The sequence below is a fragment of the Mirounga angustirostris genome, unplaced genomic scaffold (assembly GCF_029215605.1).
Source record: "Mirounga angustirostris isolate CCGP_5_RB_7025 unplaced genomic scaffold, mMirAng1.0.hap1 SCAF_15, whole genome shotgun sequence".
Lineage (NCBI taxonomy): Eukaryota > Metazoa > Chordata > Mammalia > Carnivora > Phocidae > Mirounga > Mirounga angustirostris.
Genome location: NW_026991723.1, coordinates 61,470,639 through 61,487,905, shown reverse-complemented (window position 1 = coordinate 61,487,905; position 17,267 = coordinate 61,470,639). Strand labels below are relative to the sequence as shown.

Genomic DNA, 17,267 nt, shown 5'->3' with positions numbered 1-17,267 from the left:
GGTGGACCGGGGAGCACAGAGACTTGGGAGTCTGTAGCAGAAATGCCTGAGAGTACTGGGAGGGGACTTGGGAAGGTGGCAGAGGGACGTAGATGTGGGAGCCAGCTGGAGGGGGAGGAGAGCAGGCTCACCCGATGGCCTGGAGTTGGTGCTCAGCCAATGTTTGAAGAGTGCAGCATAATGGCAGCCTTAGCCAGGCGGCTTGCACTCTTCCACCCCAGGATGAGACAGGAGCCAGCCTGGCCCAGAGGGCACGGCGATTCGCTGAGGCTGATTCTTTCTGTCCAGCTTCCACAGAAGGAGAGTGGGCCCAGGAAAATTACCAGACTTGCTCAGCACACCCGGCTTATGGAAAGAGAAATACAGAAGTTCAAGACAGGGGCAGGGAGTACACAGGAAGGACACCGGTGGGAGAGAGGCGGTGTGTCAAAGGAATGGAAAGAGCCGATATTGCAGAGGCAGAGGCACAGGGGCAGTGGCCAAAGTTATGTGGCCATCTCCTGGGCACTGCTCAGTGTTACCACCGACAGAGAACTGCTCTAGGCCAGGTGCCCTGGGAGGGCCTTTACACACATCTGCTCATCTAATCCCCACCAGAATCCTGGGGCAGACTCTCTATTATTTCCATTATTCAGATGAAGAAGCTAAGGTACAGAGAGGCTAAGTAACTTGCCGTAGGTCCCCCAGCCAGCAGTGGCTGAAGCAGGATGGGACTTGCAGTCCCCAGCAAGAACGTGCACTGCCCGTGCCCACCTCTCCCCTCTTTCTTCTGAATCCGGCTGCAGCCCTGGGCCTGGCTTTCTTGCCTGGCTCTCTTGCCTGGAGCCTCTTTTACCTTGCTATAAACCCTTGGGTTCAGGGCCCATCTCCTTTCCCTTAGATGACGGGCTGGGGGTGGGAAGGGGATGGGAGATGAGGCTGGAGAAGGACTTTGCTGCCTATAGCTGTTCAGGCCTCTGGGGGGGGGGGGGCGGCAAACCCAAGCAGGTGGCCTGACAGCCCCACCCCTCCCTCCACAGTGTGCCTACCTCCAAGCCAAGAACTGCCAGGTGGAGAGCAAGTACCTGGCCGGGCTGCGGAGGCTACAGGAGGCCTCGGGGGGTGAGGCCACTGAGTGCTCAGAGCTGCTGAGGCAGCTCATCCAGGAGGCGCTGCAGTGGGAAGCCGGGGAGGCCTCAGCCGATGGCGTGGAGCTGAGCCCCATCAGGTGAGCCCAACAGCCAGTGAGGGTGGGTCTTGGTCTGCACGACCTGAAGGTCCCCAGCCGCCCTGGTGCTGGCTCCTGCTGACCGCGTACAAGCACTGCACGTCCCTTACTTTCTCGTATCTTCAGACAAACGAGCATGTGCTTGGGATGAACCCCATATTACAGTTGAGGTGATGCAGGCTCAGAGGAGGCCGCCCCTTGCCCAAGGCCACACAGCGTATTCATGCAGCTGACCTGGGTCTGCCTCCAGAGCTCCATTTTTTTCACTTCCCCAGGCTGCCTCCCCAAGGTGTTTGTCAGAGGGGGGAGGAGGGGAGAAAGCCAGCTGCCTTCCCTGAACCAAGTCCTTGCTGAGCACAGTGAACATGGGCAGTTAAATATAACAGAAGGGGCTGTGGCTTGGGTCCAAAGGCCCCTGGAGGCTGGGTGGCCAAGGGGAAGGAGCCCAGGCTTTGGAGCCAGACTGGGCTCTCTCACTATGTGACCTTGGACAAGTCACTTTACCTTTCTGGGCCACGTATTAGCCTCCGTCAGATGTGGGCTAAGATCCCTGCTTTGCAGGATCAGTAGGACCAAATGAGAGAGCACATGCAGAGCACACAGTAAGGGCAAATAACTGGAATCAGTAAAAGGCCATCTGGACTGGACCCCTGGTTCTCCCATCTTGCTTGTCATTGATGCTGCCTGCTCCCCATCCAGCCTTGGGCTTACTCTCTGCCCAGGTGGGATTCTATATTGGCAGTGCCGACTGCTTGAGCCTAAGGCTTCATGGAGTAATAAGAGGGTCCTTTATATTTGCACTGAACACACTTACTATGCACTTACGAGGCACCAGGCACTGTCTAGGCCCCCAGCATTTTACAACAGAGGAGGTCAATGGGTCTTCATGAGGCAGAGCAGGAATTCTTCTACCCATTGTGAAGAGCAAACTGCGGTTCAGAGAACTGACGTGACCTGCCCAAAGCTGCATGTCACCCACAGTGAAACCCAGGCAGGAACCTTGCCTGGGGTCCCCCCTCCCCCTCCCTGCCCTGCCCCTTATCCAGGGAAGGGCTCTGCGACATGCTGCTAACATAGGCTTTTGCTGGCAGTGAGTATGATGAGTATGGCTTCCTGACGGTGCCCAACTTCGAGATGGAAGACCTGAAGCTGCTGGCCAAGATCCAGGCTCTAGAGGTGCACTCCCACCACCTGCTGGCCCACGAGGCCGTGGAGCGGCCGCTGCGGGAGCGCTGGGCTGCCCTGGGTGATCTTGTACCCTCGGTCGAGCTCAAGCAGCTGCTGCGGGCAGGTGTGCCCCGAGAGCACCGGCCGCGTGTCTGGAGGTGGCTGATCCACCTCCGCGTCCGGCATCTGCAGAGCCCCGGCCACTACCAGGAGCTGCTGAACCGGGGCCGGGTCCGCGAGCATCCTGCCGCCCGCCAGATTGAGCTGGACCTGAACCGTACCTTCCCCAACAACAAGCACTTCACCTGTCCCACCTCCAGCTTCCCCGACAAGCTACGCCGGGTGCTGCTGGCCTTTTCCTGGCAGAATCCCACCATTGGCTACTGCCAGGGCCTGAACAGGTAAGCATCAGAGCCCTAGTGAGGGCACAAGGTTCTTTAGAGCCTCCCGAGAACCTAGAGAGGTGAGTCCAGGAGGCTTGATTCCCACCATACAGATGGGGACAACATGGACATGTTCAAGATGGGGACAGGACAGGTTCAAGATGGGGGGGACCTCCTCATGCTATGTTCTCTCTTTTGACTTGTGCTCAGTACCACTCATACAGAGACCCTGGTGAATGGCCCCCTGGAATTTTGTAGTGCACACCTCAGCTCACATATTGCAGAACTGCCTGGGTCAAGGATCATTTACCTTAAACAAAACCCATTCAAGGGAGCCCAAGAAAACGAGAATTGGTAAATGCCACAATAGAGGTTCATAAAGGCCAGGAAACGAAAATAGAGGACAAGACCAGATGGTCATTAGAAACCAAGGCATCTCCTCTCTCCAGCAGGGCCACAGCACTACACAACCCCAGGGGTGCCATGGGGTCAAGTCCCTGAGGCTGGGCAGCACCACGGTCCTGCTCTGCAGCCCCCTGTGGGGCCGCACCATCCCTGGCCTCTCTCGTTCTACATGTCTGCTTCCTTTTCTCAGCAGACTAGCCTCTGTCCGTCGTCATTCCTTGGACATTTAGGGCCCTCGAGGCTGTCAGAATGGAGACCTCAGTCCCTGAGTCTGGAACCTTTTCAGCAAATCTTCCCACTTGTTGACACCCTCATGTCCCAGGCAGAAATTCCCAAAGGAAGGAATGTGACTGGCCCAGCCTGGATTCATTTCTGCTTCTGGTCTAATAGCAGGACGGAGGGGACTGGGGGTGGAGGTGAGATGGGGTGACCTGCTAGGGCTACCCCCTCCACTACCTCAGGACTCTCATGGATGCCCCCCAGCTATCTCGATAGAGGTTACATAATTTCAGATAGTCCCCAAAGCAAGTTTTGACTCACTTAAATTTAAATGCACATATACTCAAGCAAAATTTACATAAGACATTCTGCTCTCTCCCCCCAGTAGGTGGTGTGTGACATTTATTTAACACAGAATAAGCATTCAGGGAGTCCCTACTCAAATTTGAATGATTCCTAAGGGTAGAGATTTTTGATACTGACTTCCAGCCTAAATTGGGTGAAACTGAGCATATATACGTGTTCAGTTACTGGAAATTCAGAGTTAAACTACAGCACAGCTAATATAAGGGGGGGGACAAGGGGAAATCCTGTAGCAGGAAGGGTCTTGAGATAAACCTCCCAGAAGGAAAGAAGCTTCTCCCTGTGTGGAAAAAGGCAGCACAAAGGCTGTGGAGGGATATGTAGGAAAAACAGACGGAGAGAGGGGGGATGACGTGACCAGGAGTATTTCTTTAACTCTTTCTCTGAATGCTTTTTTCTTTCTTTCTTTCTTTTTTTTTTACTGATAATTGATGTTTAGGCAAATATTCATATTATTGCTTAAAATCGAAAGTTACTTATAATGGGAAGAGCCCCTTCACATGTGGAGAGTGGGGCCCTTCAACCCCACCCTGCGGGCCCCTTTCACTTGTCTGAGCGCCGCCATCTAGTGGCAGCCGGTAGAACTGCGTGCATGGTGTCAAGACAGACCCTGCTTCCGTGCAACAAATCAGCCTGTTTAAAGGGTGACAGATATCATAGTAATGATACAGTGCTAATTTAGGGCAAAAACTTTAAAGCGAATTCTCTTTAAAATATAAGGGGAGTGCATTAGGAGTAGCTGTTTCTTTCCCATATCACCACGCTACCTCCTTTGTAGACCCACTTGAGCCTGAATGCCTTAGGTTGGAGGCTGGCTGTAGCCCGGGGCAGTTGGTAAGCCCTAGTTGGTACCAGCAAACTCTCACTACCGACCTTGCAATGTGTGCAAAAATCTACGCTGGTGCCGGCAGCCAGCTCCTGGACCGAGCACGTCCTGAGGCTCCAGCGGGATAGGGTAGGGTCGAGAGAACACCAGGCTGGACTTTGGGAGCCCCGGGTTCTGTCTCCACTCTGCCACCAACTGAACGTGTGACCCTGAGCAAGTGACTTCTGCTTTCCAGGACTCGGTCTTCCTATCTGCAATAAGTTTATCTAGACCAGGGTTGACAAGTAGGAAGCACCTGCCTGGAGCCTTGTCTTGTGAGTTTCTGAGGCAGCCTCCAGAGTCAGTGGGAAAGAGCACAATGATTAATTATGTTATGTCTGCCCTGGACATAGACAAAGGGAATGTTGTCATGATTCACTAGTTATGTCTGCCCTGGCATAGGCAAAAGAGAGTGGTGGCCAGTGTTTCACACATTTGCTATCCCTGAACTAAATGACCTCAGAAGACCCCCTTCCCCAGCTTTGAGAGGGGAGAGCTTCCTATTTCCCAAGAGACCTGTGACTCTTCCTTTCATCCACTCAGCTCAGACCCAGGAGAGTTTGTACAAATATTTTAGAGTGGAAAGAAATTCCTTCCCAATCCTGGGGAGAGAAAAGGGGTTTCTTTTTTCTTCTTTAAACAGTGTGAACCTCAGAAGAGGCTGGAGATCATGAATCCAGTCTAGTAAGAGCCCAGAGAAGGATAAATAGCTGGACAATGAAATGTGTTCTTTAAGCCCATCAAGAGTGTGAGGCTTCACAATACTATAAGGTGGCATCTCCCTAAGGGTGTTCAGTGGGTGCACTGTACAAAAGGGGCTCCATAACTCCACTGGACAGCCTTGGGTTAGAGTCACTGCAGAATTTCTGCACGGGCTTTTAGTAAGTAAATTCTGCAGTCACTGTTTTGTCACTGCAGAATTTCTCAGAGGCTTTTAGTAAGATGTTGTGTATCATCAGCCTCTAAAAGGGGGCTAGAGGGGTGCCTGGGTGGCTCAGTCGTTAGGCGTCTGCCTTCGGCTCAGGTCATGGTCCCAGGGTCCCGGGATCGAGCCCCACATCGGGCTCCCTGCTCCGCGGGAAGCCTGCTTCTCTCTCTCCCACTCCCCCTGCTTGTGTTCCCTCTCTTGCTGTGTCTCTCTCCGTCAAGTAAATAAATAAAATCTTTAAAAAAAATAATAAAAGGGGGCTAGAGGATGTAGCATTTCCCAAACATTTTTGTATTTGGGACCTTGTGTTCACCTAGCATCTTTAGAGACCACTGCATTTTGGGAAATGTATTCCTGGATTGACAGTGGGTGAGACCTGCCAGGAAAGATAGGAGAAGTAGAGAAAGCAATACTTCTTCTAGGCCGACATCCCTACTCAACACTGTGGGTTTTTTCCTTTCTTACCATGATCTCATTAGAGCCCTGCGATAACTTTGGAGGGAGTTCAGGAAGCAAAGGGGAGAAAGAATTCTGTGTAGTGAGCACCTGCTGTATGCCAGATAGTTAGCAAGGCGCTGTAGGTCTGCCTTCTCGCTCAAAATGCCACACAGCCCTGGGAGGTGGAGATTGTTAATCCCACTTCACAGATGATGAAAGTAAGGCTCAGAGAGGTTAGCACACTTGTCAAGGTCTCAAAGCCTGTGGATATTAAGATGAGGATAGCTAACATTCATTAAACACTCACTACATGTCAGGTATTGTGCTCAGCATTTATCTTGTGTTAACTTCATTCATCCTCATAAGAGTCCTGTGATTATTATGAGGAGGTTGAGCCACAGAGAAGTTTAGGAACTTGCCCAGGATCATCCAGCCAGGAAGCAGCAGATCCAGAATTCATACCTGAGCAACGGACCCCCAGAGCCCTTCCCTAGAGACTCAGTTCTCCCCATTGCTCAGAAATCTCCTCTGTAGTCCTCCCCCAAAGCATGTTCATCTCACCCCAGGTGCCAGAACACTAGCCTGGTTTTAGGGAGTAGGGTTGGGAGCCAGGGATCTATCTCTACCACCCTTTGCCTGGCTGCAGCTTCTACACCTCACCCCAGGCCTCCTTTCCTCCCATTCCAGACTGGCGGCCATCGCTCTGCTGGTCCTGGAGGAGGAGGAGAGCGCCTTCTGGTGTCTGGTGGCCATTGTGGAGACCATCATGCCGGCTGATTACTACAGCAAGACACTGACATCATCCCAGGTGAGCAGGGCAAGGACGGACGGGACTTAGGGGCCATGCAGGGTGGTGCCCCTTGAGTGGTTCCTTCAAGCCAGTGAATCTCAGAAGAATCAGGACGCTCTCAGGCCTCCATTTCTCCCTCTGTACAAGGGGCCAGTAACCTCTCCCTGGGACTCCTGGGAAGTTCTGGTGAGCTGATGGCCTTTAGAGTTGTGGGGGCCCTGCCCCTGGGGTAGATTGCTGTTATGCCAGTGGTGACACTATGTCATGAGAAATGGTTGGGGGGAGTTGTTTGTTTGTTTGGTTGGTTTTGGTTTTGTTCTTTTCAGAAATGGTTTCTTGGGGAGGGAAGGAGAAGAAAATCTAGAATCTCTTGCTTTTTGCCAGTAAAGAATTTCAAAACAGAGGTCAGGTGGGTGGAAGTGGGACTCAGGGTGGGAGGTGGGGACGAGTCTTCACACAAGCTGGTCACGGCCTCCGGAGAAGCACAGCTGCCTGCACCCTCACCGCCTCGCCCCCCTCTCCCTCTGAGCCCCGGCCAGCCCTAGAGTCAGGCGCAGCTAGTCCAGAGCCCACCTCTCCCCCAGCCAGCTGCCTGGCCTTGCGGCATCCCCTCTCTGAACCTCTGGTTTGTCTGCTTTGGGATGGGAGTACTTCTGCTTGGGCTTGATGACAGATGTACACGCAAAACCATTTCTGACCTCCCATCTCCTCTCTTGCTTCACCCCTCATCCGGCTCCTGGTGCATCCGCACTGTCTGCTTTATGCAGAGAGGCCATCTGGAGGGGACTTTCTCACTTCCCACCATAAACCTATCAAGTCATTTCCTGCCCACCCACTCTGTTCCTCTCCTTTCCTATCATGCCCAACACGAGAGAGATTGCCCAACACTGATGCCTCCTGTGGGACACCCACCTGGGCGGGGAGGTCAGCAGACAAGTGGGTGTCCCATGTGAAGGAGGGAGGTCAGGGCCGGAGATCAAGACTGAGGAGTCGTCAGGGAATAGGTGATGAGTCAGGAAGGGCGGCCCAACCTCACAGTGGCTCAAGGGGCGGCTCATTTTTCCCAGAGAATGACAAAGCTGAAGTCCCCTTAAGCTCTCTGCTCTGCCATCCCTCACATATTGCTGTCAGCCCCCTGCTCATGGTCACAGGACAGCCATACCACCTCCGGCACTGTGGCCGTGGTCGAGGCTGGAAGAAGCAGAGGGTGCAAGGCAGGGGCTGGCTCCGCCTCCCACAGCTTTCCTGCCCAGCAGGTGCTGCTTACACCTTATTGGTCAGAACTGTGTCACATGGCACCCCCTCACTGCAAGGCAGGCTGGGAAATGTCCCATATTTTATTGTCATGCTTTAACATCTCCGAAACTGAGGTGTGTTGTAAAACCAGTGTATTGTTGTGGGGTTGTTGGAGGGTTTTTTCCTCATTTTTAATATAGAAAATTTTGAATGTACAAAAAATAGAGAAAATAGTATTTGAACCTCCATGTATCTATCACCCAGTTTGAATTATCAACACAGGCACCCAACTGCTGTTCCATTTCTATCCCACCCACTCCTCCTGCTTTGGTGATCTTGAAATAAATCCCAGACATCACGTCAGTAAATCTGTGACTCCTTCAATAGGTTCGGTGACATCTTAGGTTCAATGAGTTACCCTCAGTCTTGAGCTGGATGCACTGAGCATCTTTTATGTCAGGTCCAAAGTGGATATAGAGAAGTGGCCATGGTGTCGGTGGATACAAGTTGAACTCCTGCTTGGCTTCGGGTTCAGGAGGACAAATGGGCCAAAATACCACTGGCTAAGAACTTAGCCTACAGAGGCCTCCACACCAGAGCCCAGTGCTCCAGCCCAGAAGACTGCTGGTCTGTGCTGTCTCCTGGCCATGGGAGGCTTTGGCTCCTCCAGGCACTCCGTGCTTCCCGGGGCCAGGGGTGGGGGGGGTTGGGGGTTGACTCCGGGACTGTGTGTGGACGGGCTGGGTGGGAAGGGCAGGCAGGGAGGGAGGCAGCCCCTTCTCTAGGGTGGCGGCTAACAAGCCCTCTCTCCCTGGCTCCCAGGTGGACCAGCGGGTGCTCCAGGACCTCCTCTTGGAGAAGCTGCCCAGGTTGATGGCTCACCTGGGGCACTACCGTGTGGATCTCTCCTTCATCACCTTCAACTGGTTCCTCGTGGTCTTTGCAGACAGTCTCATCAGCAACATCCTTCTCCGGGTCTGGGACGCCTTCCTCTATGAGGGTACCAAGGTAGGGCACCATCAGGGGTGAGCAGGACAGTCCTGAGCAAGGCCCTGCAGCCCTCTGGGTCTCGCTTCTGCCCCTGGAGAATGGGAAGACAGTGCTCCCCTGTCAGGGCTTTGAGGACCTCTCATGGGAGCATGGCTTTGTAAACTAAAGTGCTTTGCAATGTGAGGAGAAGGGGTGGTTCTGCCTCTGAAGATGTGTCTTAAAGTTTGGGGGATTTCCTTTCCCTAGGGAAGAGGCATGACTGTGATCCAGGAAGCCCATCCCTATTCCCTCCGCTGCCCATCCAGTCACCTGGGCCCCTGCTTCTCTTCTTCCTGTTTGGACTGAGCCCCATATTGGGAGGCTGGCACATGGGTGTGTGGTCCCCCTTTGCCCCTTGCCTTTCTAGGAGACCCTGGGCAGACCTCCCTGTGACCTCCACCCCAGTTTCCCCACGGTGGTTGATAACGTACCACAGTTTGCAGAGCACCTTCGGATCTGTTATTCCATTTGATTCCTACTGATGCCTCATGTAAACAGTATTACCCCCATTAGGTCCAACATGGTAGCACCTCACCCAGGGCCCCGGGACAAGTGAGGACAGAGCCAGGACTCAGTCCCCATGCCCAGATTTCACACTGTGCTCCCTCCCCCTGGGGTTTCCCTGTCTGCCTCTGCCCCTCGGCCTCCCCACACTCAAGTTGTCAACCTCTGCAGCCTGTCCTGGGGGCATCAGGGAGTCCAACACCAAACCTGCCGAAGGATTCACAGATTTCCTGACGTGTTGTCTGGGATTTATTTCAAGATCACCAAAGCAGGAGGAGTGGGTGGGATAGAGATGGAACAGCAGTTGGGTGCCTGTGGGGGTTTTCCTCCCCCTGGGGATTACCTGCCCTGGCCCCCCGTGCCCCACCTGAGCCCCCACTTTGCCCCCCAGGTGGTATTCCGCTATGCCTTGGCCATTTTCAAGTACAACGAGGAGGCGATCCTGAGACTGCAGGATGGCCTGGAGATCTACCAGTACCTGCGCTTCTTCACCAAGACCATTTGCAACAGCCAGTGAGAACCCACTTCTGCCCCTACCCTGCCTGGCCAGCACTCCCACCACCCACACATGCCCCAGGACACATAGCAGAGGATAGGCAGGTGTTTGCTGAGTGGAGATTTGTTAGTGATGCTGATCCTCCATTACAGCTTAGAAATCTTTAGGGACATTCCACTGCCCCAGTGGTCTATCTGCCCCTTACCGTGGTATTCAAGGCCCCTATGCAATTTTGTTTCTTTCCCACCTTTTCCTGCCCCTAACACCCATGCCCTGTCGTCCTGCCAAATAATTATTTGAGTTCCTAGCTCAACACCAACCTCTGAGATTTTGGCCTTGCAGTTTCTTCTACTTAGAATGCCTCCCTGTCACCTCCACCACTGCCATCTTTGCCTGGCCAACCCTACTCATTCTTCAAAACTCCGCTCACATGTCACCTCTTCCAAGAAGCCTTCCATGATAAACCTTTCCTTACGGAGTTAGAGCTCCCATAGCCCTAAGCTTCTTCCTGCCTCAGTATACATCACTTTGGGTGGAAGTTGTCTTCTTATTCACTGTTTCCTTCCTGGAAGGTGAGCTGCCCATGGGCAGGGGCCAGGGCCTCAGCCACATGGACAGAATGAATGGCAGGGTGCCCCGGAAGGCCCAGTGAATGTAGACCCAGTGGGGCCCTGGCTTTGGGCTAACTGTGCTCTCCCCCCAGGAAGCTGATGAACATCGCCTTCAACGACATGAACCCCTTCCCTATGAAGCAGCTGCGGCAGCTGCGGACGGCCCACCGGGAGCGGCTGCAGGCTGAGCTGCGTGAGCTAGAGCAGCTGAAGGCTGAGTACTTGGAGACTCGGAACTCCCAAGGCCCAGCGGTGCCAGAGGGTTGCACCAGTGAGGACGAGGGGGAGGGGGATGCCTGACTTGGCCACCTGCCCTCCCCAAAGCCCTTTCTCCCCTTTGGCTGTCAGGCCCCCGGGATGGCGGCCGTGGAACAGTGGTCCAGCCAGTGAGCCACAGCACCGCGTGTCGCTGGGCAAGTCCCTTCCCCTCTCTGGGCCTCAGTCTCCCCATCAGAACATTGTCTGCTGTGAAGCCCTTGTTTGGGACTCATAAGCACATACCCAGGGATGCCACCCCTTTCTCACTTCTCCCACAGAGCACTTTAGCACACAGACAAGCAAGAATGCTGGCTTACTGGGTAACCTGAACATTCTTTAAGTTTTATCTGTATAAAACAATGTAAATATTGGAAATAGTTGACAGGCTTTGGAACTTGAATGATTCCCAGTAACCAACTCCTCCTGGGTGGGCCCAGGGCTCCAGGGTGTCCCATCACTGGGGCCTTCCCAGCCTGGGACATCCCTGGGTTCTGCTTCTGTGGGCGTCTCTGCAGGGCCTGCCGCCCTCCTGGTTTCCTGAGGAGCGAGGGCCCTGTGCATTTGGGGTGTGTCTTCCTGGGCCACAGCACCTCTCCAGCGCTGGTTCTGCTTCCGTCCCAGGCCCAGCTCCCATCTACTGAGGCCTGTTTCCTGAGCCTTGCACCTATGCCCGCCTTTCCACTCACAGCCCGTTTGGGGGAAGGGGTTCCAAGGAAAAGCCCTGCCCACACCAAGAGAGCCCTGGGTCAGCCGCCCGACGCCTGATCTCGCTCTGCCAGCCTCATGGGCCCAGGCAAGAAGAGTCCCCTCCTCTCTGAAAAATGGGCAGCTGGAGGGTGAGGAAAAGGTGGTGAGAGGGACACAGCTCCAGCCTGTCGCCAAGTCAGGGCCAGCTCTTCTGGCACCCACTGTGTGCAGGAGCTCAGTTTCAGTTCTTCTGGGCTCTTCTGGGCCCTTCCTCAGCAGTCAGAGCCGCCTGCCCCCGCTCCCCCAAACGCAGGGGGTCAAGGCTGCGTAAGTGATTTTGGTCGCTCATTTCTCAGCGAGCCCTTGACTGTCGGTATAGGCTCACGCTGGGTAGTCTTTGGTAGGCAGGACTAGGGGTGCGGGATTCAGGCACGGAGACTTCCCGCTCTGATCTGAGGTTCCTGTCCAGGGCTGGGAAGGAAGCCACACCTGTCACTGGGGACTGGCCTGCTTGCCCACAAGTGTGAACTCTGAGGGGTTGGCACCCCAGGCACCCAGTTCCCCGACACTGTGCCCCCTACACAGCTCTGGGGAAGAGACATGCAGAGTTCTTTCTTCCCACGTGACAGGGGCTGCTGGCTGGCCCCAGGGCCCCGGGTCTGCCGTGAGCACCCCACATAGGGTCTTGACGACCTTCCTCATTTTTGCCAAACTTACATCTGCTGAGATCCTTTCACCACTAAATGGCATCTGTGAGGCGTGATGGTGGCCTGCGGGGGTCCTAGCTGCACCTCCAACAGGCTGGGTGCTGCACCCCTAAGGGCATCATTGAGGAGACAAGGGGGCCAGCCTCCTGGAGCTCCCAGGAGGGCTAAAGGACAGGACGCTGGTGCCTGGCACAAAGTGAAGCACCACCACTGGCCAGGAATGGCCTTTTTATGGAGAAAAGTCACCCAGAGGGCTTCGAAAAGGCCCAAGGCTCCAGGACAGATGACGGAGCTGGACCTTCAGCTCCAGCCTTGAAATTCAAATTCCCTCCTCAGCAAAAAATAAACAATCCCAGATCAGACAGAGGCTGTCAAGATACATGACACCCCCCTCTCCCTTCTTCCCTTCCTATCTCTCCCCTGCTTCCTCTCCTCGTCCTGCTTCTTTCCTCTCCTTGTCCTGCTTCTTTCCTCTCTTTCCTCCCTCTCCTCCTTCCCTCATCCTTCCCCTCCTCCTCCTGCCCGTTCTCCTCACCCTTCTTCCTTTCTCCCTCTTCCCTCTTCCTCATCTCCCCTCCCCACCCCCAGGCTGAGAAGAAGCTCTGCCCACAGCTCGGTGCCTCCACCTTGCCCCTCCTGGACCAGGGGAAAGGGGTGGTGCTTTGCCGTTGACCCAGCAATGTAACCTCTGCTTTGTACCTGGCTGCACCACAGAATCACCTAAGCAGCTTTTAAAGAATATCGGTGCTGTGTGCCACACAGAGCCTGTTGTGGGGCATGGGCATTCTGATACACCAGGAGGGCTGGAGACCACAGGACTGACCCTGGTCTGGCTTCCTCCAGCCCTGAAATGAAATGCTGGAGCTGGAGCCAGGAATGAGAATGGCCTGTCCTAGAGCACTGCTCACTCCATGGCGCGCTCAATTTAGAAACAAGAAGATGAAGCCTCAGAGAGGTTAACTAACTTGCCCAAAGCCATACAGCCGCTGAGTGGTTAAGCCATGCTTAAGCCTTAGAGATGCTAACGATAAGACCAGGGAGGGTTCATTCCAGCTCACCTCAACTTCTCGGGAGCCTAAAACACCAAAGGATCCAGGGGAAAGAACAAGCCTGGCCTATAGCTTCCTGAGTGATGTAGGGCCCCATGGGAGAGCTCCCGGCAAAGGAAAATAGAAGAACCATCCACCTGACAGGGAGGCTGTAACAGGGACTGATGGAAGTGGGGGTGTCACACCTCAAGAAGGTCTGTAGCTGCTGCTGCCTTCCCTCCCTCCCCCTTCTTCCCCAAAGGCGTTGGGAGCCCACCCCTGGTGTCAGATTCCTGGCCCTGCACCACAGCTGTTGCCCCCCATCCCTAGGGGCTGCTGCCTTCTAGGGCTGGAGGATCTGATCCCTCACAGCCCCACCCTCCTACCCCAGGGGATGGGACCTCTCAGCTCAAAGCGTCTCTCTTTCTCAGACACTGGGCCCCCAGCAAGCTGCCATCCCTGCTGCACTGGATAGGGGAGGGGACAGGAGTTGCCCAGGGAACCTCCCTGGGGTAATATCCCCAAGAATAAAGGGACTCCTCAAAGGAGGAGGAAGGACCTGGAGGGAAGACTCCCCCATCTCCACCCCAAAGTGGGAGGTGCACACTGACTTCTACAGAATGCCTGTACTTGGCTAACGTCCCCCACGCTCCGAACCTCACCCCCCAGGCACTGCCGTTCCCTCATTCTTAGTTCAGTCTCCCAGCGCACGGCCATATTGCCCAGAAAGCTCCATGTTGGGCAGGTAGATGAAGACTTTGCCACCCTTTCTCGCACACATTCTGGTCCTGCACAAGGCATTGGCCCACACGTGGCAGATTAAACAAAGCTGGCCATGTTGACACATAGGGAAGGAAGGGGATGGTGGTTTCCTGGCCTGTCCCAATCAACCAAGACCCAATATAAGATGCTGGCAGATGGGCCCAACTTTGAGGCCACACCGATTTTGTGGTTTTCTAACTAGGGACTCCCGGGCAGGTCATCCCTGCTCTGGCCTCAGAATGTGTGCAATTCATAGGATGGTTATGGGGGGTGGACCGGTATTAGGAGGAGAGATTAGGGTCCTTGTTCTAATCTCAAAAGGACCTTCCTCAAAAGGATCAGGATTAGGAGGAGAGATTAGGGTCCTTGTTCTAATCTCCCCCCCCCACACACACACAGGTGTACAGGCATGCACATATGCAGCATCCCCAGAAAGGGTCCTGGATTGTGTCTACTGCAGAGGCCTCCAGTGACCTCCCAATAGTCCATATACCCATGGCCCCCAGAGGTCCCTGCCAAACCCGTCTTTCCCCAACACAGTCCCAGCCACCCACCACCATGGTGCAGGGGGGCAAAGATGCAGACACAAGGCTGAGAAGGCACATCCTCGGGGCATGTAGGAAGGCTTCCTGGGGAGGTGATGAACCTGGAAGGAAGGACACCTTGGTTTAGAAAGACGGAGATGCTGTAGGAAGAGACTTCCTGGCAGAGCAGAGCATGTGCACAAAGGCACAGAGGTGCGAGTGTGTGGAGGTTGGGGGGACACCCCCGAGATACTGGCCCAAGCCCTAGGTGAATTAGGGCATTCAGATGCCTTAGCCTTGGAAAGGTGGTGGTGTCCACCCCCAGGAGTAATTAAAAATAAAGGCAATATTGAGCCATAAGTATAAGGAACTCCCACAACATTCTGATTTCTCCATATGCTTTTCTGAAACATCAAATATCCGACTCATGTTGATATCTGAAGCTCAAATTCAGTCTGAGCAGTGTGTGTGGGGGGGTGAAGGGGGCTTTGAAGGCCACACAAAGTGGGGATGGGGAGTGGGGAGCGGACTCTGAGTGGGGAGTGGCCCAGTGAACAGTGAATGAGTTGCAGGCTTTGGCCCTGGCTATTCTTTCCAAGGAGATACTCAAGAGCCCCCACTTACTTAGCCACTCTAAGTCTCAATCTTCTAACCTGTAAAACGGGGGTAATAATAGCTAAATAAAAGGGCCACTAGAATTAAATGAAATAATACATATGAAGTACATAGTATGCTCTGTTATTCACTCAGAATTGAGCTGGCTAGTGTTCTAGGTGCTCTGAGATACACAACTGAGCAAAACAAAGAGCTCTTCTCAAGAGGGGTGGTGTGGTGAAGTGGCTCCGAGCTTGGGCTTGGGAGCCGGGCTGCTTGGGGTTGATGACTAGCTGTGTGATCTTAAGCGAGGTGCTTAAACTGTGTGTGCCTCAGCTTTCTTATTTGTAAAATACGTAATAGTGTAACCTCACAGGCTTGTGTGACGGTAAAGTGAGTTAATGCATTTAAGGTGCCTAGAACAGTGCCTGGCTCACTAAGTGTGAGGTGGTAGTTTCATTAAAAGGAGGGGCCTCCGCATCTCCTCCCATTGCCTAGTGTGCTCAGGACCCCAGAGCCGGCGAGACCGGGCGGCAGCGCCCCCTCCTGGCTGCCGAGAGAACGGAGTCCTCCCGTTCCTGAGCCGCCCTCCCTGCTCTTTTCCTCCCCGCCGACTAGAAGCCTCAAGAATTTGTCTACCAGCCGGGTTTACCAGGCGCCACCCCCGTGGTGGGCTCTGCGCGCGCACTTTGCCGGGCCGGTAAATTAAGTCGTCTCCTCCAATTCTCAAACAGCTCTCGGACGCAGAAACAGTTACTGTTTCCATTTCGCCAAGGGGGAAACGGAGGCTCGGGAGGTCGAGTTCCTTGCCCCGTGGCACGCAGCGAGGGAGCGGCGGGTCCGCCTGTCCCCAGCCTCCGCTCGGTCGCCGGGCAGCCCGCCCCAATCACTGCGGCGTGTGCGCGCCGGTGTGCGCGCCTGTTCTGTGCGCGTGCGCGCGCCCGGAGACGGGTCCCGGGGGCCAGGAGCGCGGTCGGGAGGGTGGGGAAGGAGGGGTGGCCCTCGGACCCGGGGCGCGCGGGCGGGGCTCGTGCCCGGCCCCAGCCCCAGCCCCGCCCCTCGGCCCCGCCCTCCCGGCTGCGGGGCGGGGAGGAGGCGGCGGCACTGCGCGCGGGCCCTCGGCTGGCGGTGAGGAGCGCGGAGCCGGAGCCGGACGCCGCGGCCGCCACCGCCACCTGCGCGGTCGTCATCAAGGTAGGGCGGCCCGGCGCCGTCGGCCGTGCCTTCCCGGTGCGCGCGAGGTGTGCGCGCTGCGCCTCCCGGCTGCAGCGCCCTGGGAGGGATGCTGGGCTCGGCGCGCCGCGGGGGACCCGGCGGGGCGCTGGGGGACGAGGCTTCCGGCACCCCCGCGTGACCTTACAAAGCACCGCCCCTCCCCAGGCCTCAGTTTCCCCATTGGGATAGCCCCTTCCGCTCCGCGCTGTTGGGGGAGGCCGCGCTAAGGTCCAGGCTCCCGACGGCTCGGGGCTGGGATCGGCACTGTCTGCACCGCCCACCCCTCCTGCCCGCAGGGAGGGCCGCTCACGCTGGGTGTGGCGAGCCGGTCCCGACAGGGCTCCCCTGGCGGCCTGGGTGCCCCCGCGGGACCCGTCTGGACCCTACCCCTCCTGACTGGGTGACGGGCAGGGCCTCAGCTTCCAGGTACGGGAAACAGGAGGGGGCGACAGCCCGAGGTCCCCATTGAGCCCGCCTGGGCATGCAGGGTGGGGCCGTCGGAGCTGGCCAGCCAAGTCAGCCTTGCCGGGGGAGCCCTGAGTTGGGGGTGATGGGACCATCAGCTGCAGACTGGCCTGGACCAGACCCATGAACCCACCAGGGTTTAGAGAATGGTATGGAACGTCCTCTTCCCCGTCCCTGCCCCGCCAGGAATGATAGGGCTGGATCAGGTTCGTGTGTGTAGACCTCCAAGGAGGGACAGTGCCAAGAGAGCTGTGTCTGGGTGGGGTTGGGTCTGGGACAGAGCACGTGTCTGAGGGACTGTGGCTCCAGGCTCTCAGGGTAAAACAAAACAAAACAAAACAAAAGACCTCTGGCATCTGGCCCAGTGGCTCTGTAAAATCCCCTCT

General features: G+C 55.6%; 2 protein-coding genes across 5 annotated transcripts in view; both read left to right on the top strand.

Moving 5' to 3' along the window:
• The window catches only part of TBC1D2 (TBC1 domain family member 2), a 51,399-nt gene extending 40,125 nt beyond the window's left edge, over positions 1-11,274 (top strand). For 2 of the 3 annotated variants that reach the window (XM_045882768.3, XM_045882769.3), the window contains 6 exons: positions 1,020-1,207; positions 2,299-2,775; positions 6,663-6,783; positions 8,824-9,009; positions 9,926-10,047; positions 10,734-11,274. In XM_045882768.3, the coding sequence (XP_045738724.1) occupies positions 1,020-1,207; positions 2,299-2,775; positions 6,663-6,783; positions 8,824-9,009; positions 9,926-10,047; positions 10,734-10,941 (1,302 nt within the window). In that variant the 3' untranslated portion in view covers positions 10,942-11,274. The remainder of the gene's footprint in view (positions 1-1,019; positions 1,208-2,298; positions 2,776-6,662; positions 6,784-8,823; positions 9,010-9,925; positions 10,048-10,733) is intronic. The other variant, XM_064579568.1, reaches the window with a different exon arrangement.
• Positions 11,275-16,177: 4,903 nt separating this feature from the next.
• Positions 16,178-17,267, top strand: part of CORO2A (coronin 2A) — a 53,392-nt gene continuing 52,302 nt past the window's right edge. The window contains exon 1 of one of the 2 annotated variants that reach the window (XM_064579569.1): positions 16,178-16,395. The gene's annotated coding sequence lies outside the window, so the exon portion shown is untranslated. The remainder of the gene's footprint in view (positions 16,396-17,267) is intronic. The other variant, XM_064579570.1, reaches the window with a different exon arrangement.